General features: G+C 41.8%; 2 protein-coding genes across 3 annotated transcripts; one reads left to right on the top strand and one right to left on the bottom strand.

The window, feature by feature from the left end:
• Positions 1–344: 344 nt before the first annotated feature.
• On the bottom strand, positions 345–15,106 carry LOC112253782 (formimidoyltransferase-cyclodeaminase-like). Its single transcript, XM_042324082.1, is given in 14 exon segments — positions 345–2,823; positions 2,993–3,088; positions 3,795–3,933; positions 4,500–4,543; positions 5,491–5,652; positions 5,780–5,909; positions 5,998–6,191; positions 6,364–6,501; positions 6,717–6,896; positions 10,992–11,024; positions 11,027–11,097; positions 11,281–11,409; positions 12,681–12,864; positions 13,227–15,106. Coding segments are annotated over 14 exon segments (1,638 nt in total). The 5' UTR covers positions 13,281–15,106; the 3' UTR covers positions 345–2,739.
• A 322-nt stretch (positions 15,107–15,428) lies between these two features.
• LOC112253894 (CCR4-NOT transcription complex subunit 9) lies at positions 15,429–26,029 on the top strand. 2 transcript variants are annotated; one of them, XM_024425972.2, is made up of 8 exons: positions 15,429–15,585; positions 16,052–16,231; positions 16,347–16,462; positions 16,586–16,695; positions 16,878–16,987; positions 24,296–24,394; positions 24,506–24,597; positions 24,844–26,029. In XM_024425972.2, exons 1-8 carry the CDS (start codon positions 15,568–15,570, stop codon positions 25,010–25,012), a joined length of 894 nt encoding a protein of 297 aa, XP_024281740.1. In that variant the 5' UTR covers positions 15,429–15,567; the 3' UTR covers positions 25,013–26,029. The 2 variants fall into 2 exon arrangements, with proteins under 2 accessions (XP_024281740.1, XP_024281739.1); XM_024425971.2 differs by having other exon boundaries at positions 24,832–26,029.
• The last annotated feature ends 51 nt before the right edge of the window (positions 26,030–26,080 follow it).

The following is a 26,080-nucleotide window of genomic DNA, read 5'->3' as shown; positions in this document are numbered from 1 at the left end:
CACTACAAAGATACAGAAGTCCTTTCTAACTCGGAGAGGAAGGAAACTGCTCAGGGATTTCAATGTGAGGGCAATGAGGATTTTAAAACAGATTTTAATGGCTGTGATAGGAGAACTGAGGATGGATCAACACCATTGTAGTTACTCTACTATACTAATCTAAATGACAGCCAAAAGAAGGAAGCTTGTACAGAATAAAAAATATTCCTGTTTGCAATAAGTAGAACTGCAAAGAAAATGGCAAAGAAATTAACTTTTTGTCCTGAATACAATGTGTTATGTTTGGGGCAAATCCAACATGACACATCACTGAGTACCACTCTTCATATTTTCAAGCATGGTGATGTCTGCATCATGTTATGGGTGTGCTTGTCATCGGCAAGGAGTAGGGAGTTTTACCAAGAAAGCATTGAATGTTCCTGAGTGACCTAGTTACAGTTTAGACTGAAAATAATTAGGTTGACCTGCACCTACACAGATGAACAATATAAACACTCATACATATTATGCTTCTTGTGCAACAGGGACTGGGGAGACAAATCCAATGAAAGCAACACTGAACACTTGAGTTATTCAATATGCGTTATTCAATAGCAATATCATATTCATTCATCAAATCACAAATAGGTTGACTTTAATACTGGAAGCATTAACTAACAATGACCAAGAATGCAACTAGAGGGAGGCACAGATCACGAGTGGTAGCAAATGCTTATGTCCCTATACAACAAGCCAGAGCAGAGGTCACCATCGAAAGTGTCTGTCAATTCTGTAGTTCTAGTTTAAACCAAACACCATGCAACTGTAGCAAAACAAAACATTTTTTGGAAATGGTTTCATTTCCTTTTTCCTCAAACCAATAAACTACCTCAATATGATTCCCTTTCTTCCAATCTTTCATGTTTGGCTCCTAGGACAGACGTAGTCGGCGGCTCTCACATCTTTTTCATTGACTGTGAGAGAAAGTTGTCTTCTAGCCTGTATAACAGGATCACTTTGTCATTGTGGGTGTTTACTGTGCTATGAAACCTGGCCTTTGTTGCCATCAAAACAAGTCTCTCAGGGTATTGTTTGGACTGCGGGTTATGTCAATGTTAGCTCCATGGCTGCTGAGTAAATAAGGGTAGCGCACAATATTTTGACCATAAGATAAAGTTCCTTGTTTGTGTCACCATAATTCTTGTAAATCTTCAAAGGAAAACTTAATTTGCCCAACAGTTTGCTTCAATGGATTATTATCAGTTTCACAGATTATTAAAATACAATTGAAAGCAAGTTTATTCAATGGGTTTATACACATTACAATGTCAAATACATGAATGTTGTAGATTGTTATTGGGTTAAGGTCATTCAGAAAATCATGGCTGAATTTCACTTTGAGAGTGAAGTGTATTACTCTTACTCTTCAGTGCCTCTTGTGGCGATGCCCATGGCCTTCTCTAAGCCCATGGCCTTCTCCATGACCATGACCACTACCATGACCATGGTGGTCTCTACCACCAGGGCTGTGTCTGCCTCCATGGTTACCACTGCCTCTGTGGTCTGGGGGGGGTAGCAACCCTCTGGAGGACCATGGTCTCATCTCCCCCGGAGTGGTGGTCTTTATCCCCAGGAGGACAGGCCCCTGGTCCCTTGGTCCCCCTGGGGATGTTTCTGCTGATATACGTCATACCCTGGGGGGTGACGACCACCTAGGAAAGAGAATCAGTCAAAAGGAGAATTATCATTCAAAACTGCTAAGCAAAATAGAGCAGACAGAACAATGAGGATATTTTACCTGAGCTGCTGCCAAACATTTTCAAGTCCCGGCGATGAAATATGTTACTTTGGTAAGAAAATTGCAACAAAGGATTCCGTTTTATAATCACTGTTGGAACATATTAATATAAGGCTTATAAAACAGATTAACCTGCCCAAAAGTTCCTTGTTCAAAATCTAAAGTTATTCCAATACATTACATGTAATCAAAAGAATAAGGAATACTCATTTGAGATATACAAATACTGAATATATGCCAGAAATCAAAAAATAAATAATGCATGTATTTTAGTTAACATAGAACGCAGATTAAATGAAGAGTGTACACGCCTGTAACTGGTTGGTAAGCAGCTCTCGATTCTGTCCTTTGTCTTGTGTGAAGGATGTTCTCTTATTTATAGGAACTGGATAAACTACACCCTTTAATTCCCGTCATGTCATCCTGCCTGTTGTACTACACAGGTGGAGCTGAGGTATGGACAGAGTTCATATCCTGAAACGCATCACTTTGTCATTCAGTAGCAAATAATACTACTCTATCATTTTAGCTTCATGTCGAAGTGGAAGAGAGAAGAAAAAAAACGTGTAGTACTATTCTATTTCGTGTGATTCAGGGCGGCAGGTAGCCTAGAGGTGAAGAGGTTGGGCCAGTAACTGAAAGGTTGCTGGTTTGAATCCCCGAACTAAGTAGGTGAACAATCTGCCGATGTGCCCTTGAGCAAGGCACTTAACCCTAATTGCGCCTGTAAGTCGCTGTGGATAAGAACACTGTGACATCCTGGCTTGGTGTAGGCTGCTGCTATACAGTACATTACGTAAGTATTTAGTGAACTAACAAAGCAAAGGAGCACCATTGAGGAGTAGTTGATAAAGCATGTATTTATGTGAACCCAGTTTATTTGCAATAGATTGATGGTTGTGAAAGCCTGGTTTGAGGCCTAGGCAGGCAGTGGGGGATGCTTTGGTAATGTGGTAACTTCTTCACTTTTTTCTCTCTGCAGTATCCAGGACTGCATTAGCACTCTCCCTGGCCTCAGTAAGCAGAGCTGATGCTCTCTGTTGAGTCTGCAAAACACAAAACACGATTGTATGAGTATAACTATGTAATAAGCCACCGGCTCTCACCAAAATCTGTTTTTTGATTCATTTTCCAGTATTGATAGATTACCTACGTTGTAACCTAGGCAGAATCCTTTTGGAGTCAGAAAGACCTACAGGCTACATTGTAACTTACAGTCACTTTGAAGGACTCATCTGTGATATCCTTGAGGTTGATCACAATGTTGTAGTAGGCTCCAAACACTGCTGTTTCCAGGGCTTTAGCTGCTACCTGCAACGCCACGAAAAATAACCATACAAGGAAGATGTTTTTGTAGGCTGTCTACAGTATAATGCTTGTCATAGCTCTGGAGCATCTGTCAGAAAACGTTTTGCAACCATACTTAATGGAGACACTTATGGGTGCCCTGGCATTTTGAAATGCTGTTTTACAGTATGCCAGTAGGGTGGTATGTGTGTATAAGCAGTTGGCACTTTCACGTCTGCTCCCGCCCTTCCCCTCCCTGGCGCTTGAGGGCACCAGGCTGCCCTGCATCACACACTCCTTCCATCTATTACGCACACCTGCCTCCCCTCGTCACGCGCATCAGCGATATTGGACTCACCTGGACTCATTCATCACCTGTTTATTTCCTCCCCTATATTTGTCAGTTCCCCAGCTCTGTTCCCTGTTGCTGCATTGATTGTTTTTTGTCGGTGTTACCTGTTTGCTGACACTGTTACTGTCTCGTTCCATGTCTGTTCTATATTAAATGTTTCACTCCCCGTACCTGCTTCGTCTCTCCAGCGTTATTCATATGACAGGCAGAAAACAAAATGTTCCACAGTCATTTATGCATGTCCGGTGTCTGCCCTCAAGCAAATAAACAACTGCATAGAAGTCACTCAGGTATGCTTGCAAAGTTGCAATGCAAAGTCCATAGACAGGGACTCTGTTCATGGTTTCAGTCACTGTAAAACCGTCCCTCATATAGTACCTGGAGGTCAGACTTGCAGGCCACGTTTCCGTAGATCACCATTTCCTTTAGACAAGGCCACAGCAGGTTGACTCTTTCAGCCAGAGACAGTGGGACCACCACGGCCTGCTTCAGACCCTCCTGCATGGCAGCTTCCCTCCTGCGGCAGGAACAGGGGTAGGGGTAATGGGAAGGCAGGAGTAGGTAGGAATAGGGGAAGAGGCAGGTCAGAAGCAAGACCAGGGTAGGGGCAGTGGCAGGATTAGGCGTGGGGATAGGTATAAGGTGTAGGAAAGAGGAAGCGCAGAGAGGTGAGATAGATTTGGAGCATGACAAGACTACACCATGACTACAAGACTACACCTTACGTCCTGTTAGACTAGATGAGCTGGCAGTAAAGGAACTACAGTAAGCCAGTCTTCTTTGGGAAAGCCTGCTTTATGTGGTTACAGGGATGGGCCAGGTTGCTTGCCAGGTAAAAGGAGGTGGCGTGTGAAGACAGGTGACAGCGGGATACTGGAGAATGTACAGTAATGAGTTTCCATAGATGTCAACCTGAAGTAAAGCTGGTTTAAAATAGTTCCAACGTGTTGCGCTGTTTGTGTGTGTGTGTGTGGTGTGTGTGTGTGTGTGTGTGTGTGTTTAATTACACATCTACTTTACTGACATGCTTCTCTGACATCTTGGATTCGACAGAAGTGCCATATATTGTAGCATGGCAATCACCTTTTGACTTCATCTGATGTGTTCCTTGGCATCTTCAATGCAGCCTGAAAACGAGAGAGTTAAACCTTATAAAACAGGAGTAACTGCATACATTGTCAGCAAAGCCTATACAAGCCACATTTATTCTCACATCACAGTTAAACGCGTAGTGTAATACCATCAGCCTTCAACAAAATTCAACAATGGCATCACCACAACCTGTGGTGAAAATGCAACAAACTATGACTAGTATGTGAGGCTAGATGGAAGTGATTCATTGACAGGTTCATTGGCAGAGTCAAAAAGATCTAGAAAGTTGTACTAAACTCTTCTTTGTTCCCTGAAGGTTATATCGACACTCCTTTTCCACTAAAAGATTACATTCCACTACATTTTCATAGCAAAGCCACAAGACAGCAAACATCAAGATCATACCTTGGTTCGAACCTCCAAAGTAAGCATTTACAAGAAACAAAAACAGCTTTTATCACTCGTTCTTCACCTGAACATTTATCATCAGAAGAAATATTCAGCATATTTTGTATGACTCTCTGCTTAGCTAAAAGGCTGGGCAGGGTCGCATCAGGTTGTGTCGCAACGAGCAGCAGGTAGCCCAGCAGTTACTGCGTTGGGGCAGTATTCGAAAGGTCGCTGGTTCGAATGCCCGGGCCGACAAGGTGAAAAATCTGTCGATGTGCCCTTGAGCAAGGGCACTTAAACCTAATTTGTTCCAGGGGCTCCGTATTACTATGGCTGACCCTGTAAAACAACACATTTCACTGCACCTATCCGGTGTATGTGACAATAAAACATGTATTTTGTCCCAAAAAAATTCTTAGCCTGGAATCCAATCTGAATATGCTCTGAAACGGAGTAAAGTGAAACTATAGTGAAAAATATTCCGTTAGGATTTCAGTCTAGTTTTTCCTGGTATAGTTCCTGCTTTCCCTAGCCCGGTTAACCCAGACTGAAGGTTTCAATCTGGTTTAACCATGATATGTTTCCCTCTCACCATATAGCGACTGAACGCCTTGGAGTCTGCGTCCACCATGACCAGCAGTTCATTCATGGCCTGATGGAAGGGAGGGATGAGTCTCCTCATGATGCTGTCTAGGCTATCAAACTGCCTCTTCCCATAGGTCATCTGACCCACCATGGCTCCCAGAGCAGCCCCTGAAATACACACACACACCTTTGACTCCTCCTTGTATTGTACATACTTTATATTGGTTTATTCCTATGTGCTGGGCAAGGTCATACAGGGAATATAGTCATCTACATGATATTAAAGATGGTTGTACCATTGCAGCGATGGCAGCAGAGACTGACCCTCCTCCCGGAGCAGCGGTTCTGGCTCCCACGCTGCGGACAAACTGCTGCAGAGACAGAGACACCAAACGCTTGTCCTCCTCAGTCCTCTCCACCATGTACCTAGAGTCACAACCATAGAAATAGTTTTGAATGACTAGAATGGAAAAGTCCCATAGGCCATGGAAATAGTGCACTCATTGGCACTCACTCTATGATTCTCTCTTTGGGGACGAAAGGCCCAAGTGAATCAAGCCCAAGTTTACTGATGACCAGGCGGACTTTGTGCTCCTCCTCCACAATGAAGAGCCTGTCTCTCTGGATGTAGAAGTCAGCACAGTCCAGCACGGCTCTCAGAGGTATGAGGCCTACAATCTCAGAGCCCACCACTGGCAGGTTCAGGTCCTGGGGAGAAGAGGAAGGAAGGAGAGGTGTCAAATTGGCTCAACTTGTTGACATTATTAGCTGCCCTTATGTCACTGGTTCAAACCACCAGATCAGTGAGAGGGTTTTGTACAATAATGCTGTGCTGTTTTCAGCTGTGGTTGTTGTTGTTGTGGTCGTGGTAGTTCCTTACCTTGGCCGCACTGCAGATCTCTTCGTAAACAGTGTGGACGGGCGTCAGCTCAAAGTCCAGGATGTTGGTGGACACCTGGGCTATGTTCGCCTCTTCCAGGTACCATCCCATTCCCTGCACCTTCTTCATCAGACCCGGCTATTATACAAATCAATCACGTTACTCTCTTTGGAAGCAGACAAGGCATATGACTCAAAAATAGACGTTTATTAGTTCAGCGTCAGTTATAAAGAAGAGGAAAACAATAATGTATTGTAAAAATGAGAGGAATCTCTTCCAAAGCCAAAGTAGCCATGTGTCATTCATCTCTGACATTGGGCGATCAAGACCGACAGTAGCGAAGCCTACCCTACCTGGTCTTTGCTTCTGCCTTTTTCCCGGATATCTAGTGCGATCCGATGGGCTTGTTCCTTCGTGCTGAGGAGGTTAATGTTGTAGGCAACCAGGAATTTGCGAGCCCCTGCTACTGTAGCTCCCCAGGAGGCCACGAAGGTGGCAGGGCCATAGTCAGGAGCCCACTCTGTCCTCTTCAACTGAGAACAATAGACACATCGGCATCATTTAGTGCTTCCTACCACCTTTAAACATTGTGTGTTTGAGCTACAGACTTTTAAAATCTTTTTTTATTGGATTCGTCTATTTCTTCCGCATCAGCCAATACCAAACATTAGCCTGGGGGTTGAGCAGTGTTAATGAGACAAAGGCGGATACAGAAAATGGTTATTCTCACAAAAAACATCTGTAAAGTCTGAACGGTTTGAGCTACAAACTAATATGACCCCAGTATGAAAAGCTAAGACTCTCATGAGCTTTGCTCTATGACGCTCACAAGCCACACAAGAGTCATTAGAAAGGTAAGGGATCTTCTACATAGAAAAACATACACAATTATTGCACATTGTGTATAATACTGTAAAAAGCTCACATAGTTGCTGTCACAAACACCAAACTCCACATAGTTGCTGTCACAAACACCAAACTCCACATAGTTGCTGTCACAAACACCAAACTCCACATAGTTGCTGTCACAAACACCAAACTCCACATAGTTGTCACTGACTAATTGTTAATTTCCCACTGAGCAAACAATCTGTACTTACAGCATTCTTATAAAAAACGTTTTTATCACGTTTTTGCTTGGTGGACCTTATTTTCTATTGACAATAAAACTCATGAATGCAACTGTTTATGTCAACCTGTTTTGTGTTCCACGTGTATCTCTGGTTGTCTTGAAAACAAAATTGTAAAACACTTCAATGTGAGGATATAGAGTTGAAGTCGGAAGTTTACATACAGTTAGGTTGGAGTCATTAAAACTTGTTCTTCAACCACTCCACACATTTCTTGTTAACAAACTATAGTTTTGGCAATTCGGTTAGAACATCTACTTTCTGCATGACACAAGTAATTTTTCCAACAATTGTTTACAGACAGATTATTTCACTTAAAATTCACTGTATAACAATTCCAGTGGGTCAAAATCTTACATACACTATGTTGACTGTGGCTTTAAACAGCTTGGAAAATTCCAGACAATGATGTCATGGCTTTAGAAGATTGTGATAGGCTAATTGACATAATTTGAGTCAATTGGAGGTGTACCTGTGGATGAATTTCAAGGCTTACCTTCAAACTCTTTGCTTGACATCATGGGAAAATCTAAAGAAATCAGCCAAGACCCCAGAAAAATAATTGTAGACCTCCACAAGTCTGGTTCATCCTTGGGAGCAATTTCGAAATGGCAGAAGGTACCACGTTCATCTGTACAAACAATAGTACGCAACTATAAACACCATGGGACCACGCAGCCGTCATATTGCTCAGGAAGGAGATGCGTTCTGTCTCCTAGAGATGAATGTACTTTGGTGAGAAAAATGCAAATCAATCCCAGAACAACAGCAAAAGAACTTGTGAAGATGCTGGAGGAAACAGGTACAAAAGTATCTATATCCACAGTAAAACAAGTCCTATATCGACATAACCTGAAAGGCCACTCAGCAAGGAAGAAGCCACTGCTCTCCAAAACCACCATAAAAAAAGCCAGACTACAGTTTGCAACTGCACATGGGGACAAAGATCATACTTTTTGGAGAAATGTCCTCTGGTCTGCTGAAACAAAAATAGAACTGTTTGGCCATAATGACCATCGTTATGTTTGAAGGAAAAAGGGCGAGGCTTGCAAGCCGAAGAACTCCATCCCAACCGTGACGCACGGGGGTGGCAGCATCATGTTGTGGGGGTGCTTTGCTGCAGGAGGGACTGGTGCACTTCAGAGATAGATGGCATCATGAAGAAAGAAAATGATGGGGATATATTGAAGCAACATCTCAAGACATCAGTCAGGAAGTTGAAGCTTGGTCGCAAATGCGTCTTCCAAATGGACAACGACTCCAAGAATACTTCCAAAGTTGTGGCAAAAGGTATTTAAGAAAACAAAGTCAAGGTATTGGAATGACCATCAGAAAGCCCTGACCTAAATCCAAAAGAAAATATGTGGGCAGAACTGAAAAAGCATGTGTGAGCAAGGAGGCCTACAAACCTGACTCAGGTACATCAGCTCTGTCAGGAGGAATGGGCCAAAATTCACCCAACTTACTGTGGCAAACTTGTGGAAGGCATTTGACCCAAGTTAAACAATTTAAAGGCAATGCTACCAAATACTAATTGAGTGTATGTAAATGTCTGACCCACTGGGAATGTGATGAAAGAAATAAAAGCTGAAATAAATCTTTCAGTCTACTATTATTCTGACATTTCACATTCTTAAAATAAAGTGGTGAGTCTAACTGACCTAAGACAGGGATTTTTACTCGGATTCTATGTCAGGAATTGTGAAAAACTGAGTTTAAATGTACTTGGCTAAGGTGTATGTAAACTTCTGACTTCAACTGTATATGAGGGCAGAGCAAGCAGATACAGTGGGGTAAAAAAGTATTTAGTCAGCCACCAATTGTGCAAGTTCTCCCACTTAAAAAGATGAGAGAGGCCTGTAATTTCCATCATAGGTACACTTCAACTATGACAGACAAAATGAGAAAAAAAATCCATAAAATCACATTGTAGGATTTTTTATGAATTTATTTGCAAATTATGGTGGATAATAAGTATTTGGTCAATAAAGTTTATCTCAATACTTTGTTATATACCCTTTGTTGGCAATGACAGAGGTCAAACGTTTTCTGTAAGTCTTCACAAGGTTTTCACACACTGTTGCTGGTATTTTGGCCCATTCCTCCATGCAGATCTCCTCTAGAGTAGTGATGTTTTGGGGCTGTTACACGGACTTTCAACTCCCTCCAAAGATTTTCTATGGGGTTGGGATCTGGAGACTGGCTAGGCCACTCCAGGACCTTGAAATGCTTCTTACGAAGCCACTCCTTTGTTGCCCGGGCGGTGTGATTGGGATCATTGTCATGCTGAAAGACCCAGCCACGTTTCATCTTCAATGCCCTTGCTGATGGAAGGAGGTTTTCACTCAAAATCTCACGATACATGGCCCCATTCATTCTTTCCTTTACACTGATCAGTCGTCCTGGTCCCTTTGCAGAAAAACAGCCCCAAAGCATGATGTTTCCACCCCCATGCTTCACAGTAGGTATGGTGTTCTTTGGATGCAACTCAGCATTCTTTGTCCTCCAAACACGACGAGTTGAGCTTTTACCAAAAAGTTATATTTTGGTTTCATCTGACCATATGACATTCTCCCAATCTTCTTCTGGATCATCCAAATGCTCTCTAGCAAACTTCAGACGAGCCTGGACATGTACTGGCTTAAGCAGGGGGACACGTCTGGCACTGCAGGATTTGAGTCCCTGGCGGCGTAGTGTGTTACTGATGGTAGGCTTTGTTACTTTGGTCCCAGCTCTCTGCAGGTCATTCACTAGGTCCCCCGTGTGGTTCTGGGATTTTTGCTCACCGTTCTTGTGATCATTTTGACCCCACGGGGTGAGATCTTGCGTGGTGCCCCAGATTGAGGGAGATTATCAGTGGTCTTGTATGTCTTCCATTTCCTAATAATTGCTCCCTCAGTTGATTTCTTCAAACCAAGCTGCTTACCTATTGCAGATTCAGTCTTCCAAGCCTGGTGCAGGTCTACAATTTTGTTTCTGGTGTCCTTTGACAGCTCTTTGGTCTTGGCCATAGTGGATTTTGGAGTGTGACTGTTTGAGGTTGTGGACAGGTGTCTTTTATACTGATAACAAGTTTAAACAGGTGCCATTAATACAGGTAACGAGTGGAGAACAGAGGAGCCTCTTAAAGAAGAAGTTACAGGTCTGTGAGAGTCAGAAATCTTGCTTGTTTGTAGGTGACCAAATACTTATTTTCCACCATAATTTGCAAATAAATTCATAAAAAATCCTACAATGCGATTTTCTGGATTTTTTCTCTCATTTTGTCAGTCATAGTTGAAGTGTACCTATGATGATACCTAGGCCTCTCTCATCTTTTTAAGTGGGAGAATTTGCACAATTGGTGGCTGAATAAATACTTTTTTGCCCCACTGTATCTGAAAGAATTGAAAGTACTGCCTTTGATTTTTAGCTTATTTTTCGCTGCTCTATTCTCTTATACAATGAGGGAAATGTTGCCCATAGGGTATGAATACAATAAAGTTAGGTCAAACTCACTTTCTCAGACAAGGCCTCCGTGCTGGAAATGCTCCATACTCTCCTGCCCGGACAGAGGGAAGAGATCTCCTGTTCTCTTTCCTCGCTGCTTCTCCATAAAGATACACTATGGAGAAACGACAACGTGTCTTATTCACCTGTATGTGGCTTTTTGCGAGCAATACCATATGGGAGAGAATACACAGAACCAAGGGGCACTGCACTGAAACTGACCTTGTGGCTTTGTCTACAGCAAAGTAAATGGCCAATATGTTAACTATAGGTCAATAGGCCAGAGAGGAAAACCTACCAGGTACATGCATCACATCTGTTAAGTGCTGGGCAAAAATGTTGGCACAGTTGACACAGTCCTCCATTGTGACATTCTGGACAGGGATGAAGGGACACACGTCCATGGCGCCCATCCGGGGATGCTCCCCTACAACAAACGTACATATTATTCCACTAAACAACTTATCAACAGTACTTAGTCACACCTTATTTGCACTTAAAGTGAGGTGGAGAGGAGTCGTGGTATTTCTGAAATATGGCCTTTGAACATACACTACCCTTCAAAATGTTGGGGTCACTTTGAAATGTCCTTGTTTTTGAAAGTAAAGCAAATTTTTTTGTCCATTGAAATAACATCAAATTGATCAGAAATACAGTGTAGACATTGTTAATGTTGTAAATGACTATTGTAGCTGGAAACGGCAGATTTTTTTATGGAATATCTACATAGGCGTACTGAGGCCCATTATCAGTCCCATTAACACCAGTCTCAACATTAACAGCGAAGAGGCGACTCTGGGATGCTGGTCTTCGAGGCAGAGTTGCAAAGAAAAAGCCTATCTCAGACTGGCCAATAAGAACAAAAGATTAAGATGAGCAAAATAACACAGACACTGGACAGAGGAACTCTGCCTAGAAGACCAGCATCCCAGAGTTGCCTCTTCACTGTTGATGTTGAGACGGGTGTTTTGCGGGCACTATTTAATGAAGCTGCCAGTGGAGGACTTGTGAGATGTCTGTTTCTCAAACTAGACACTCTAATGTTCTTGTCCTCTTGCTCAGTTGTGCACCGGGGCCTCCCACTCTTTCTATTCTGGTTAGAACCAGTTTGCTCTGTTCTGTGAAGGGAGTAGTACACAGAGTTGTACCAGATCTTCAGTTTCTTGGCAATTTCTCACATGGAATAGCCTTCATTTTTCAGAACAATAATAGCCTGACGAGTTTCAGAAGAAAGTTATTTGTTTCTGGCCATTTTGATCTTGTAATTGAACCCACAAATGCTGATGCTCCAGATACGAAACTTGTCTAAAGAAGGCCAGTTGTATTGCTTCTTTAATCAGCACAACAGTTTTCAGCTGTGCTAACATAATTGCAAAAGGGTTTTCCAATGATCAATTAGTGATAAACTTGGATTAGCTATGATAAAATTGGATTAGCTAACACAACCTGCCATTGGAACACAGTAGTGATGGTTGCTGATAATGGGCCTCAGTACGCCTATGTAGATATTCCATAAAAAATCTGCCGTTTCCAGCTACAATAGTAATTTACAACATTAACAATGTCTACACTGTATTTCTGTGTAGACATTTCTAAGTGACCCCAAACTTTGAATGGTAGTGTAACTGTTTGACTAAGTCATGTGAGGGGTCAACAGTTTCTATCTCTCTTTTTTAGCTCTTACTCTCGATCTCCTACCTGTGTGTTTGGTCATATCAATGAGTGGGAAGGCAGTGCGTGCAGTGTTCAATGCACCCTCCACCACAGCCTCTGGCGAGCCTACGAAGCTGTAGACTGTACGGTTGGTGGAGGATCCAGGGTCCACATCAAGCAGACTGCATCCCTCCGTGCTGGAAATGGCCTCTGCGATTGCATCAATCACCTGGAAGCAAGTCACATTGACTCTTAAAACATTTTCAGAAAACATTTTGTTTGTATCTCGAGATCACATTCAGGATTGAGATTATTCTGTAAAACCATTTGGAATTGGCTTGTTTGTTTGCTTAGGTATTCACAGTCTCCATGAGCCCCCCTTGATTCATAAATATAAATATGTAAATATAGAAAAATGTAAAATATTTTTTTATTGGTAATCAAGATCGATGTTTCAGACAGAAAGTCTTCTTACATGACCAATATAAAGCTACCATGTGTATTGTGTTAATCACACCAGACTACTACTAACAGTTTCCTTCTGCTATGCCAACAGGTAATCCACTTTCTGTATCTCCCATGCCTACTCACCTTTTTGTTACGGCCCTCCGAGAAGTTGGGCACACACTCCACCAGCTTAGCCATGTATGCGTAATAATCACAGAGTCGGGTTATCCGAGACAAGGAATCAGACCAATTTAAGGCATTCGTTTATTCCCCCTTTCTCTCTGCTCCACGAGCACACACCAACCCATCCAGTCTGTCTCTTCATCCCCAAACGGGACATTTAAGCAGTCTGTCCATCTGTAACGCTGGTTGAATCATTAACTTGCTCTATTGTCCTCTTATCTAGGGCAGCTGGCAGTGATTCCCAGGCTGCTCTAGTCTAATATTTACCAGGACCTGGTGCGGATGGTGCCAGCCTCCCATGCAACATTCACAGACACAAATCCCTGATTCACCATAGGTTAGACTTAAATACTGGAGCACCAGATGCGAAGGGTGAAGGAATAAATCCAGTATGATCAAAGGAAGTATCCAAGCTGACAGACGGATAGCTGGTGAACTCTCCACTCTAGCTGTTACCTCTGCGTTCTCACCACAGCCATAGTAAACACTTGGCTAAGTCCTATTAGATGATATCTCAGGATCAGAGATGGCAATTCCAATAATTATGATTGAAATGTGAAGTGGTGCACAGATCTAGCCCCACCGCTGCATTACGATATTGCATTCATTGTGTATTCATCTCTTGTATTTATGGTATGCAGAGTTTCTGAACATTTTGGTACCAGTAACACTGTTTCCTAAATAGTACACAAAATATGCACCATCACCAATATGATTTGTTAAATCTGAATCAAAGAGCTTCATGTTGGTTATTATTAGCTATGGCAGTAGTGACTCTTTTATAGCCTCTGTGACCTTTGATCCAAAGGATTAAACAGTCTATAATGGTCAAACATACTCAGCAGTCAGCATTGATCTAGGTGATCAAAGCATTACTCAGCTAAGTAGCAGTCAAGCAGGCCAATTCTTATTATCCACATTGACAGGTCAACTAGTTTGTTTTTATACAAGATGTATCCTACTGCTTTGGTCTTGTTATGCTGAAGATGCAACCACTGCGGCTGTGTGCTATCCAGCCCAGTGTTTCTGAAACCTTTTTCTGTGCTAGGGACTGTGTTCTAGCCAACTGTTGAAGGATTAACTAACATCAATTAATGAACACCTGTCTATGGTTGCATCACATCATCCTCCCCAAAACAAACAAATACAGTTGGCTGGACTGGTTAATGAGTAATGCTACAGAGGGGATCTGGATGGATTGAGCTGCTTTTTTAGAACTGGGCACTAAACAGACAAATACTTGAGCGTTTATTGGTGCAGTGGAACACTCCTCCTACTACCTGGTCCTATTGGCATACATTCACTTCAATGCCTATGAATAAAAACAGATAATTGTTGAAATAAAATTAAAGTCTAACTCCTTGTTTCACTCTGTGATCAACTCAAACTTTAGTTGCTCAATATGTAGGATGCAGATCATCCAAAAAGGGTGTTCATGTTATGTACACACTTCACAATTGTGAGTATAAATAAAATGAATAGTATCAGAAACTACCACTCTGTTACTATCAATGTAGCTAAGGTTTATATTTATGCATGTAGTAATGGGAGTGTGGCTCAGTTGAGAGAATGTGGATCAACACCCTTTTTTTATGGGCCTCAAAGTCAAAACGCACAAAAATGACAACCATGAAATACACCAGTAGATGTAAAGTACTCCACAAATTCCTATATAATTAGATAAGAGGTAGCATATCGAAAATATGAATTTCATTATTTTGGCCGTGTTGGAGAGCTTCAAATCCATGAAGCATTGTAGGTCAATTGTGACTTTTTTCATATGTAACCTTTATTTAACTTAGGCAAGTCACTTAATTAAGAACACATTCTTATTTACAATGACGGCCTACACCTGCCAAACACTAACCAGGACAATTGTGCGCCACCATATGAGACTCCCAAACACGGCCGGTTGTGATACAGCCTGGAATCGAAACAGGATCTGTAGTGACGCCACTAACACTGAGATGCATTGCCTTAGACCGCTGCGCCACTCGGGATCCCGAATGATTGAATTATCTACAAATAATAATCATAATAATTATTATTTGTAGATCTGTCATTCGGGAGTCGCCCACTGTCGGCTGCAATGTCGAACAAGTGCATAATATTGAAGTCTGGTCCAAAACAGAAAAAGGCGGAAATAGTCACGAAACTTTCCCAGCGGATCACTTGAGGCACGTCTGAGTTGAAAGGTTGAACGCAGTTGCGCTCTCGCGAGATTCGTTGCCTGTTTTCACAACAGAAACATATTTTTATATTTTACGAAACGTTTTTCTAAAATATCCAAGCGCTGCATACAATGCTGGCTACAGGAGCAGTAAGTACACAAACGATATTGCTAGCTTGCAAGCGCTATCTAGCTAGGTTAACAAGAGCTTACACAAGGCTTTAAAAAAATGTTTTGCTAGCACAAGGCCAGTTACTGTCCTGACTTTGGCCAGTAGAGTTGCTATTAGCTAGCTAATGCTAAACGTGTTACAAAGATGTTTCGAACACCTCTTGTTCGAAACAACTGTTTGGATAATACATGCATTTGAATGAGCTAGTTATGGTAGCTAACTATGGTGGCGAACTATTTGGGAGAAAGTTACTGTATCCATGACAGTAACGTGAATTGACATATTGTTGTTGACAGTTGTTAGCTACCGTACGGTAGCCAGCCAGCTAGCTCCCTAGCTAACTCATTCATTCATGAAGGTGGCTAGAAACCCATTGCTAGCCCTGTTGTTGATTCAAACACTACGTCAATTTAGCTCAATGTGTCCACCTCTCCTGTAAAACAGGCTGTAACCACGGCTCTGGCCCAAGTGGATAGGGAAAAGATCTACCAGTGGATCAACGAGCTGTCCAGCCCAGAGACCCGCGAGAATGCCCTGCTCGAGCTCAGTAAAAAACGGGAGTCCGTGCCAGATTTGGCTCCAATGCTATGGCACTCCTGTGGGACTATAGCTGCTCTCCTGCAGGTAAGATTGTGGACGACACTAACTGGCCAGTCTACAGCAAGATGGAGCATGGTTTTCCTCTGTGAGTGTGGCTCTAAACTTGATGATGACCCGCTTCATACTCTTTCATAAATAGGAAATAGTCAACATCTACCCCTCAATAAACCCCCCAACCCTCACCGCTCACCAGTCCAACAGAGTATGCAATGCATTAGCACTTCTGCAATGCGTAGCCTCTCATCCAGAGACAAGGTGGGTCCCTTGATTTCTCTCTCATCATGATTGAATTGAACAGTGCACTTATCCCAAAACAGTCAGTGTATTTTCTTCCAAATGATGTGAAATGTGTAACTTATGTACTGTTGTTTTTCACAGATCGGCATTTCTGGCAGCACACATTCCTCTATTCCTGTACCCCTTCTTACACACTGTCAGCAAAACACGACCATTTGAGTACCTCCGACTCACCAGCCTAGGAGTCATCGGTAAATATCCTTTATATCATTTTTGTGCTTCTATTGCTATGATGCCTTGTCTCTGTCTTTTCTTCTCTCTATCTCATTCTCTGATGTTGTCATTGCCTAAGTAATGAAATTATCCAATTACTTTGACCATACAGTATGTGTCATGTATGTTTCTCTATAACTTGTTCCTGTTTGATTGGCAGGTGCCTTGGTCAAAACAGATGAGCAGGAAGTGATCAACTTCCTGTTGACGACAGAAATCATTCCCCTGTGCCTTCGCATAATGGAGTCTGGCAGTGAGCTTTCCAAAACGGTATCTCTCGCTCTGTAGCGCTCTGGTTCTGTAGCTCTCTCTCTCTCTCTCTGCAGCTCTCTCTGTTAGAGGTCGACCGATTATGATTTTTCAATGCCGATACCGATTATTGAAGGACCAAGAAAGCCGATACCGATTATTGATGGGCCAAAAAAGCCGATACCGATTACTCGGCCGATTATTATTTTTAATTATTTTTTCTATATTTTTATTTGTAAAAATGACAATTACAACAATACTGAATGAACACTTATTTTAATATAATACATCAATAAAATCAATTTAGCCTCAAATAAATAATGAAACATTTTCAATTTGGTTTAAATAATGCAAAAACAAAGTGTTGGAGAATAAATTAAAAGTGCAATATGTGCCATGTAAAAAAGCTTACGTTTAAGTTCCTTGCTCAGAACATGAGAACATATGAAAGCTGGTGGTTGCTTTTAACATGAGTCTTCAATATTCCCAGGTAAGAAGTTTTAGGTTGTAGTTATTATAGGACTATTTCTTTCTATACCATTTGTATTTCATATACAGTGGGGCAAAAAAGTATTTAGTCAGCCACCAATTGTGCAAGTTCTTCGACGTAAAAAGATGAGAGGCCTGTAATTTTCATCATAGGTACACTTCAACTATGACAGACAAAATGAGGGGAAAAAAATCCAGAAAATCACTGTAGGATTTTTAATGAATTTATTTGCAAATTACGGTGGAAAATAAACTTTTGTTATTGACCAAATACTTACCTCAATACTTTGTTACATACCCTTTGTTGGCAATGACAGAGGTCAAACGTTTTCTGTAAGTCTTCACAAGGTTTTCACACACTGTTGCTGGTATTTTGGCCCATTCCTCCATGCAGATCTCCTCTAGAGTAGTGATGTTTTGGGGCTGTTGCTGGGCAACACAGACTTTCAACTCCCTCCGAAGATTTTCTATGGGGTTGAGATCTGGAGACTGGCTAGGCCACTCCAGGACCTTGAAATGCTTCTTACGAAGCCACTCCTTCATTGCCCGGGCGGTGTCTTTGGGATCATTGTCATGCTGAAAGACCCAGCCACATTTAATCTTCAATGCCGATGGAAGGAGGAAGGAGGTTTTCACTCAAAATCTCACGATACATGGCCCCATTCATTATTTCCTTTCCACGGATCAGTCGTCCTGGTCCCTTTGCAGAAAAACAGCCCCAAAGCATGATGTTTCCACCCCCATGCTTCACAGTAGGTATGGTGTTCTTTGGATGCAACTCAGCATTCTTTGTCCTCCAAACACGACGAGTTGAGTTTTTACCAAAAAGTTATATTTTGGTTTCATCTGACCATATGACATTCTCCCAATCTTCTTCTGGATCATCCAAATGCTCTCTAGTTAACTTCAGATGGGCCTGGACATGTACTGGCTTAAGTAGGGGGACACGTCTGGCACTGCAGGATTTGAGTCCCTGGCGGCGTAGTGTGTTACTGATGGTAGGCTTTGTCACTTTGGTCCCAGCTCTCTGCAGGTCATTCACTAGGTGTGGTTCTTGGATTTTTGCTCACCGTTCTTGTGATTATTTTGACCCCACGGGGTGAGATCTTGCGTGGGGCCCCAGATTGAGGGAGATTATCAGTGGTCTTGTATGTCTTCCATTTCCTAATAATTGCTCCCACAGTTGATTTCTTCAAACCAAGCTGCTTACCTATTGCAGATTCAGTCTTCCCAGCCTGGTGCAGGTCTACAATTTTGTTTCTGGTGTCCTTTGACAGCTCTTTGGTCTTGGCCATAGTGGAGTTTGGAGTGTGACTGTTTGAGGTTGTGGACAGGTGTCTTTTATACTGATAACAAGTTCAAACAGGTGCCATTAATACAGGTAACGAGTGGAGGACAGAGGAGCCTCTTAAAGAAGTTGTTACAGGTCTGTGAGAGCCAGAAATCTTGCTTGTTTGTAGGTGACCAAATACTTATTTTCCACCATAATTTGCAAATAAATTCATTAAAAATCCTACAATGTGATTTTCTGGATTTTTTTCCCTAATTTTGTCTGCCATAGTTGAAGTGTACCTATGATGAAAATTACAGGCCTCTCTCATCTTTTTAAGTGGGAGAACTTGCACAATTGGTGGATGACTAAATACTTTTTTGCCCCACTGTACCTTTGACTATTGGATGTTCTTATAGGCACTATAGTATTGCCAGTGTAACAGTATAGCTTCCGTCCCTCTCCTCGCCCCTACCTGGGCTCGAACCAGGAACACATCGACAACAGCCACCCTCGACGCAGCGTTACCCATGCAGAGCAAGGGGAACGACTACTCCAAGTCTCAGAGCGAGTGACGTTTGAAACACTATTAGCGCGCACCCCCTAACTAGCTAGCCATTTCACATCGGTTACATCAGTCTAATCTTGGGAGTTGATAGGCTTGAAGTCATAAACAGCGCAATGTTTGAAGCATTGCGAATAGCTGCTTTCCTTAAACTCACTAAAGTGCTGTTTGAATGACTGCTTACGAGCCTGCTGGTGCCTACCATCGCTCAGTCAGACTGCTCTATCAAATCATAGACTTAATTATAACATACTAACACACACAAATACGAGCCTTAGGTAATTAATATGGTCGAATCCGTAAACTATCATCTCGAAAACAAGTATTCTTTCAGTGAAATACGGAACCGTTACGTATTTTATCTAACGGGTGGCAACCCTAAGTCTAAATATTGCTGTTACATTGCACAACCTTCAATGTTATGAACGCAAGAGAAGTGACACAATTTCACCTGGCTAATATTGCCTGCTAACCTGGATTTCTTTTAGCTAAATATGCAGGTTTAAAAAATATACTTCTGTGTATTGATTTTAAGAAAGGCGTTGATGTTTATGGTTAGGTACAGTTGTGCAAAGATTGTGCTTTTTTTGCAAATGCGCTTTTGTTAAATCATCCCCCGTTTGTCGAAGTTGGCTGTCTTTGTTAGGAAGAAATAGTCTTCACACAGTTCGCAACGAGCCAGGCGGCCCAAACTGCTGCATATACCCTGACTCTGTTGCAAGAGAAGTGACACAATTTTTCTAGTTAAAAGAAATTCATGTTAGCAGGCAATATTAAGTAAATATGCAGATTTAAAAATATATACTTGTGTATTGATTTTAAGAAAGGCATTGATGTTTATGGTTCGGTACACGTTGGAGCAACAACAGTCCTTTTTCGCGAATGCGCACCACATCGATTATATGCAACGCAGGACACGCTAGATAAACTAGTAATATCATCAACCATGTGTAGTTAACTAGTGATTATGAATGATTGTTTTTTATAAGAAGTTAACGCTAGCTAGCAACTTATCTTGGCTTCTTACTGCATTCGCGTAACAGGCAGGCTCCTCGTGGATGCAATGTAAGGCAGGTGGTTAGAGCGTTGGACTAGTTAACCGTAAGGTTGCAAAATTAAATGCCCGAGCTGACAAGGTAAAAATCTGTCGTTCTGCCCCTGAACACGGCAGTTCCTAGGCCGTCATTGACTTGTCAAGTTAAATAAAGGTGTAAAAAAAAAAAGTGTCCAAAAATACAGATTTCTGATTGTAATAAACTTGAAATCGGCCCTAATTAATCGGCCATTCCGATTAATCGGTCGACCTCTAGCTCATAGCCTGTCTTCTCTTGAGAGCCAGGTCTGCCTACGGCAGCCTTTCTCAATAGCAAGGCTCTGCTCACTGAGTCTGTACATAGTCAAAGCTTTCCTTAAGTTTGGGTCAGTCACAGTGGTCAGGTATTCTGCCACTGTGTACTCTCTTTTTTAGGGCCAAATAGCATTCTAGTTTGCTCTGTTTTTTTTGTAAATACTTGACACATTGGAAATAATTATCTTTTTGTTTTCTCATGATTTGGTTGGGTCTAATTGTGTTGCTGGCCTGGGTCTGTTTGTGTTTGTGAGCAGAGCCCCAGGTGATGGCTTTGTTATGGAAGGTTTGGGAACCGCTTCCTTTTAGGTGGTTGTTTAATTGAACAGCTCTTTTCTGGATTTTGATCATTTGCGGGTATTGGCCTAAATCTGCTCTGCATGCATTATTTGGTGTTTTATGTTGTACAAGGATGATATTTTTGCAGAATTCTGCATGCAGTCTCAATTTGGTGTTTGTCCAATTTTGTAAATTCTTGGTTGGTGAGCGGACCCCAGACCTCACAACCATAAAGGGCAATGGGTTCTATAATTGATTCAAGTATTTTTTTTTAGCCAGATCCTAATTGGTATGTCGAATTTTACTTTCCTTTTGATGGCATAGAATGCCCTTCTTGCCTTGTCTCTCAGATCATCTCCAGCTTTGTGGAAGTTACCTGTGGTGCTGATGTTTAGGCCAAGGTATGTATAGTTTTTTTGTGTTCTAGGGCAACTGTGTCAAGATGGAATTTGTATTTGTGGTCCTGGTGACTGTACCTTTTTTGGAACACCAGTATTTTGGTCTGACAGAATCTGTGCAGAAGATCTATGTGCTGCTGTAGGCCTTCCTTGGTTGGTGACAGAAGCACTAGATCATCAGCAAACGGTAGACATTTGACTTCAGATTCTAGTAGGGTGAGGCAGACTGTTCTAGTGCCCTCGCCAATTTGTTGATATATATGTTGAAAAGGGTGGGGCTTAAGCTGCGTCCCTGTCTCACCCCACGGCCCTGTGGGAAGAAATGTGTTTTTATTTGGCCTATTTTAACCGCACAATTTTTGTTTGTGTACATGGATTTTATAATGTCGTATGTTTTTCCCCCAACACCACCTCATGCCAAGTTGAGTCGAAGGCAACAAAGCGTGGGAAGACTGCCTTTGTGTTGGTTAGTTTGTCAATTAGGGTGTGCAGGGCGAATACGTGGTCTGTCGTACGATAATTTGGTAAAAAGACAATTTGACATTTTCTCAGTCCATTGTTTTCACTGAGGTAATGTATGAGTCTGCTGTTAATGATAAATATATAGGATTTTCCCAAGGTTGTTGTTGACGCATATCCCACTGTAGTTTTTGATGTCAAATTTGTCTCCACTTTTGTGGATTGCGATGATCAGTCCTTGGTTCCAAATATTGGGGGAGATGCCAGCGCTAAGGTTGATGTTAAAGAGTTTTAGTATAGCCAATTGGAATTTGTCTGTATATTTTATCATTTCATTGAGGATACTATCAACACCACAGGCCTTTTTGGGTTGGAGGGTTTTTATTTTGTCTTGTAGTTCATTCAAGGTCATTTGAGAATCCAGTGGGTTCTGGTAGTCTTTTAATAGTTGATTATAAGATTTGATCATGTATATGTTTTTGCTGTTCTTTGTTATAGAGCCAAATAGATTGGAGAAGTGGTTTACCCATACATCTCCATTTTGGATAGATAATTCTTAGTGTTGTTGTTTGTTTAGCATTTTCCAATTTTCCCAGAAGTGTTTAGTCTTCAATTACGTTGAGCTGATCTCTGTCTCTCGCACGCTCTCTCTCTGTCGTTCTCTCTCTCTCTCTCTCTCTCTCTAAAGATAAATGTATTTCAACTAGGGATGCACGATTTATCGGTGAACATATCGAAATCGGCCAATATTAGGTAAAATGCCAACATCGGCATCACCCTGATGTCTAGTTTTTAACGCCGACGTTAAAAACCGATGTCAAAGCTACCGTGCACACATATATAATGTAGGTACATGACGTAATAACGCCACGTACAATTTTGCGCTACACGTGCAACGCAGCATTCCTAACCTAACCCGCAATGTCTACTGTGTGGATCGAGCAGTCAATTGAAAGAGTAAGACAATTTCAGCGAGACAACTCAAAGGCGAAATCCATTAAAGCCAAGATAATGGCATTCATTGCCCTTGACAATCAACCGTTCTCTGCCGTGGGTGATGTTGGCATTCGCCGACTGGTCGAGCACCGGTACACACTACCAAGTGCGCTATTTTTCAGATGTTGCCCTACCAGAGTTACACAGTAATAGTGTCACTGCTATTAGCTTCACGACATACATACTATGGAATGCTGTTTGGGCCTTTGCGTGTGAAAAAAGATACAGTAGCACTGTCAAAGTTGTACAAAAAAAGTCTGCAAACACTGGCCACGAATGATGTGTTTACAATACCGCGTTTGTAATAATGCATAATTTGTTCGACCGCAACTTCTGGGGTAGCTAACTTTAGCTTGGTACCTAGCTAGCACCAATACAACCACCCTGAAAACAATGACCAGTAGAAACTACTATTATTACTATTATTCTTAGCTATGATTTAGGTAAGTATTAGCTAGGTTGCCACTTGTTATTCGCCTATTGAAATTGAACTTCAGTTCATGAAGATAAATAGCTAGCTAGCTACTTAACCCTGTTTCCCAAAGCGAACGTTATAAGCAGCCAGCTCACTTCATCTGGCTAATGAGGCTCGACCAGACCGGGTTATGTGTTGTGAAGCTAGCCACAATAAGGATTAGGCACAATAGTGGAATTTGCAGTTTTCCTTCAATATAAAAGTATGACATTGGCAGTGATGCAAATGAATATAAATTGTATTATGCCATACTTTTATTTCGAAGGCTAACCGCAAAGTCCACTATTGTGGCTAATCCTTATTGTGGTTGGCTTCACATAGATGAGTCTGATCACCATTAATCAAATAAGAACGGTCTCATAAATTAGGGTTATTTTAGATGACACCTAGCTAAATAGTTAGCAAGCTACTGAAACAGATTACGTCATGTTATTTGAAACGTCAAATAGTGTTATTTGACGTGTATCTTTTTTGACACGCAAAGACCCAAACGGCGTTCCATAGAAATCCTTGTTGAGAATGAAACAAGTGAACAACGAAATAGCACAGCAAGTAAGGGAAAGAAATTGGTTTTGATTAATATTTTACTGGTAATAGGGACCTACGTAAATGCCACCAAAATAACCTTTTGGTCTGTGTGTGTAACCTTTTATTTAACTATTATTTACAATGACTGCCTACCCCGGCCAAACCCGGATGACGCTGGGCCAATTGTGCCCCGCCCTATGGGACTCCCAAACACGGTCGGATGTGATACAGCCTGGATTCGAACCAGGGATTGTAGTGACGCCTCTTGCACTGAGATGCAGTGGCTTAGACTGCTGCGTCCATGTGTGTGTGTGTGTGTGTTAACTATTTAACTGTACTGTACTATTTAACTGTACTAGAATGCTTAAAAGGCAGCTAAAAATTTAATGAGCTAAAAATTTTAATATCGGTTATCGGTATTGTTTTTGTTTTTTTGGATGGAAAATATCAGACATCGGTATCGGCCAAAAAATGTCATATCGGTGCATCACTAATTTCAACCCTCATTTTTTTTTCCGACAGGTAGCAACTTTTATACTACAAAAAATCCTACTTGATGACACAGGGCTGGCATACATTTGCCAAACGTATGAACGCTTCTCCCATGTGGCCATGATACTTGTAAGTTCAAGGTTAACCAATATTACACATATTATACTTTTCTAGACACTGGTTGCCTCCTGAATAATTTTTTTAATAATTAAAAAATATATATTTTTGTCTCTCTTTCAGGGCAAAATGGTTCTTCAGCTCTCCAAAGAGCCCTCTGCTCGTCTTTTGAAACATGTTGTCCGCTGTTACCTACGCCTGTCAGACAACTCCAGGTATTGAAATCAACTCTTCGACCCGCTGTTGCTTGTCTCATTTAGCCTGCATTCATTCCGTCAGTGTTTTTGAAGCAATTTTCAAGGAGTTACTAAAAAAACATATTGGGGAAATGATGTTGGGCACTGAAAACAGTGGATGTGGTCATGGTCTTATCTGGATAGATATTAGATTCTGCTGATAGTGACTTACTCACTATCATAACTAACATGACTTTGTTTTTCTCACCTCTGCCCCCACACCAGAGCCCGAGAGGCCCTCCGTCAGTGTCTACCAGACCAGCTTAAAGATACCACGTTTGCCCAGGTCTTGAAAGACGACACCACCACCAAACGCTGGTTGGCACAGCTGGTGAAGAACTTACAGGAAGGCCAAGTCACAGACCCCAGGGGCATCCCTCTGCCCGCACAGTAGCTCCCCTCACTTCTCCAGCAGGGTTGCACAATTATGGTAACTTTCCCATGATTCCCAGGTTTACGAAGACTTTCCTGGAATCCGTGTGGAATAATCAGAAAATGTGGGAATTTTCCAAATGGGATTTATGTCAAACCTGGGTATTTTGCCAAAGTTACTGGAATTTTGCAACCCTACTTACCATGCAGCTGCACTGAGTGATACCCACCAGCAAGGACCCAGCTTCCAGAAACAGGAAAAAGCCACCAGTTTGAATGACAGACGGTCTCATAAAGGGCTGCATATTTTGTGAAGAAAGACTATTGAATGAAAGACCTCTACTCAGCCGTTTTCTCACAGTATCTTTCAATCAGATCAAACTGTCTGCCCTATCTCCAGAAGTATATGGATGCGTTTTCACTTGTCCTCAAACTATTAGTTCTATATTTTTTGTCAAGGAAATTTTTCACTAAGTGTTCTGAGATTGAAGTATACGACAGAGTAAAATGTTACACCTTGACGTATGCGGTACTGTTTATGTGGCATACTTTCTCTTGTGTAATAACATATTACAAAGTAACTGCTTTGTAGTTACATGCATGTGTTATAGATATGCACATCTCAAATAGGCTAGTGAATGGAAATCAACTGAAATCCAGCTGCTTCTGTGTTGTGTATATTACAGAGGTTGCTGCAAGGTAAACGTGTTGGCGTGCTTCAGTGTTAACAGATAAGGGACCCCCCCATTTGAGCCTTGGCCCTGTCTATCTATGTGAAACCTGAGCTGCTGCAGTATATTATTGATGCTCTGGAACCTGAGTGGAGACTCGGTCAAAAAAAAGAATTTCATGTTCTCAGTGCTAAACCGTAGAGGTAACTCCGGCCTCAACACAGCCTTGTTCTCGGTCAGTGGCAAAGCAGGTAGCCTAGTGGTTAGAGCTTTGGGCCAGTAACCGAAAGGTTGCTCGGTCGAATCCCTGAGCTGACAAGGTATAAGTCTGTCATTCTGCCCGTGAACAAGGCAGTCAACCCACTGTTCCCTGGTAGGCTGTCATTGTAAATAAGAATTTGTTCTTAACTGACTTGCCT

Source organism: Oncorhynchus tshawytscha, linkage group LG07 (assembly GCF_018296145.1).
Source record: "Oncorhynchus tshawytscha isolate Ot180627B linkage group LG07, Otsh_v2.0, whole genome shotgun sequence".
In the NCBI taxonomy this organism is placed as follows: Eukaryota; Metazoa; Chordata; class Actinopteri; order Salmoniformes; family Salmonidae; genus Oncorhynchus; species Oncorhynchus tshawytscha.
This window is presented reverse-complemented; position numbering and strand designations above follow the sequence as displayed.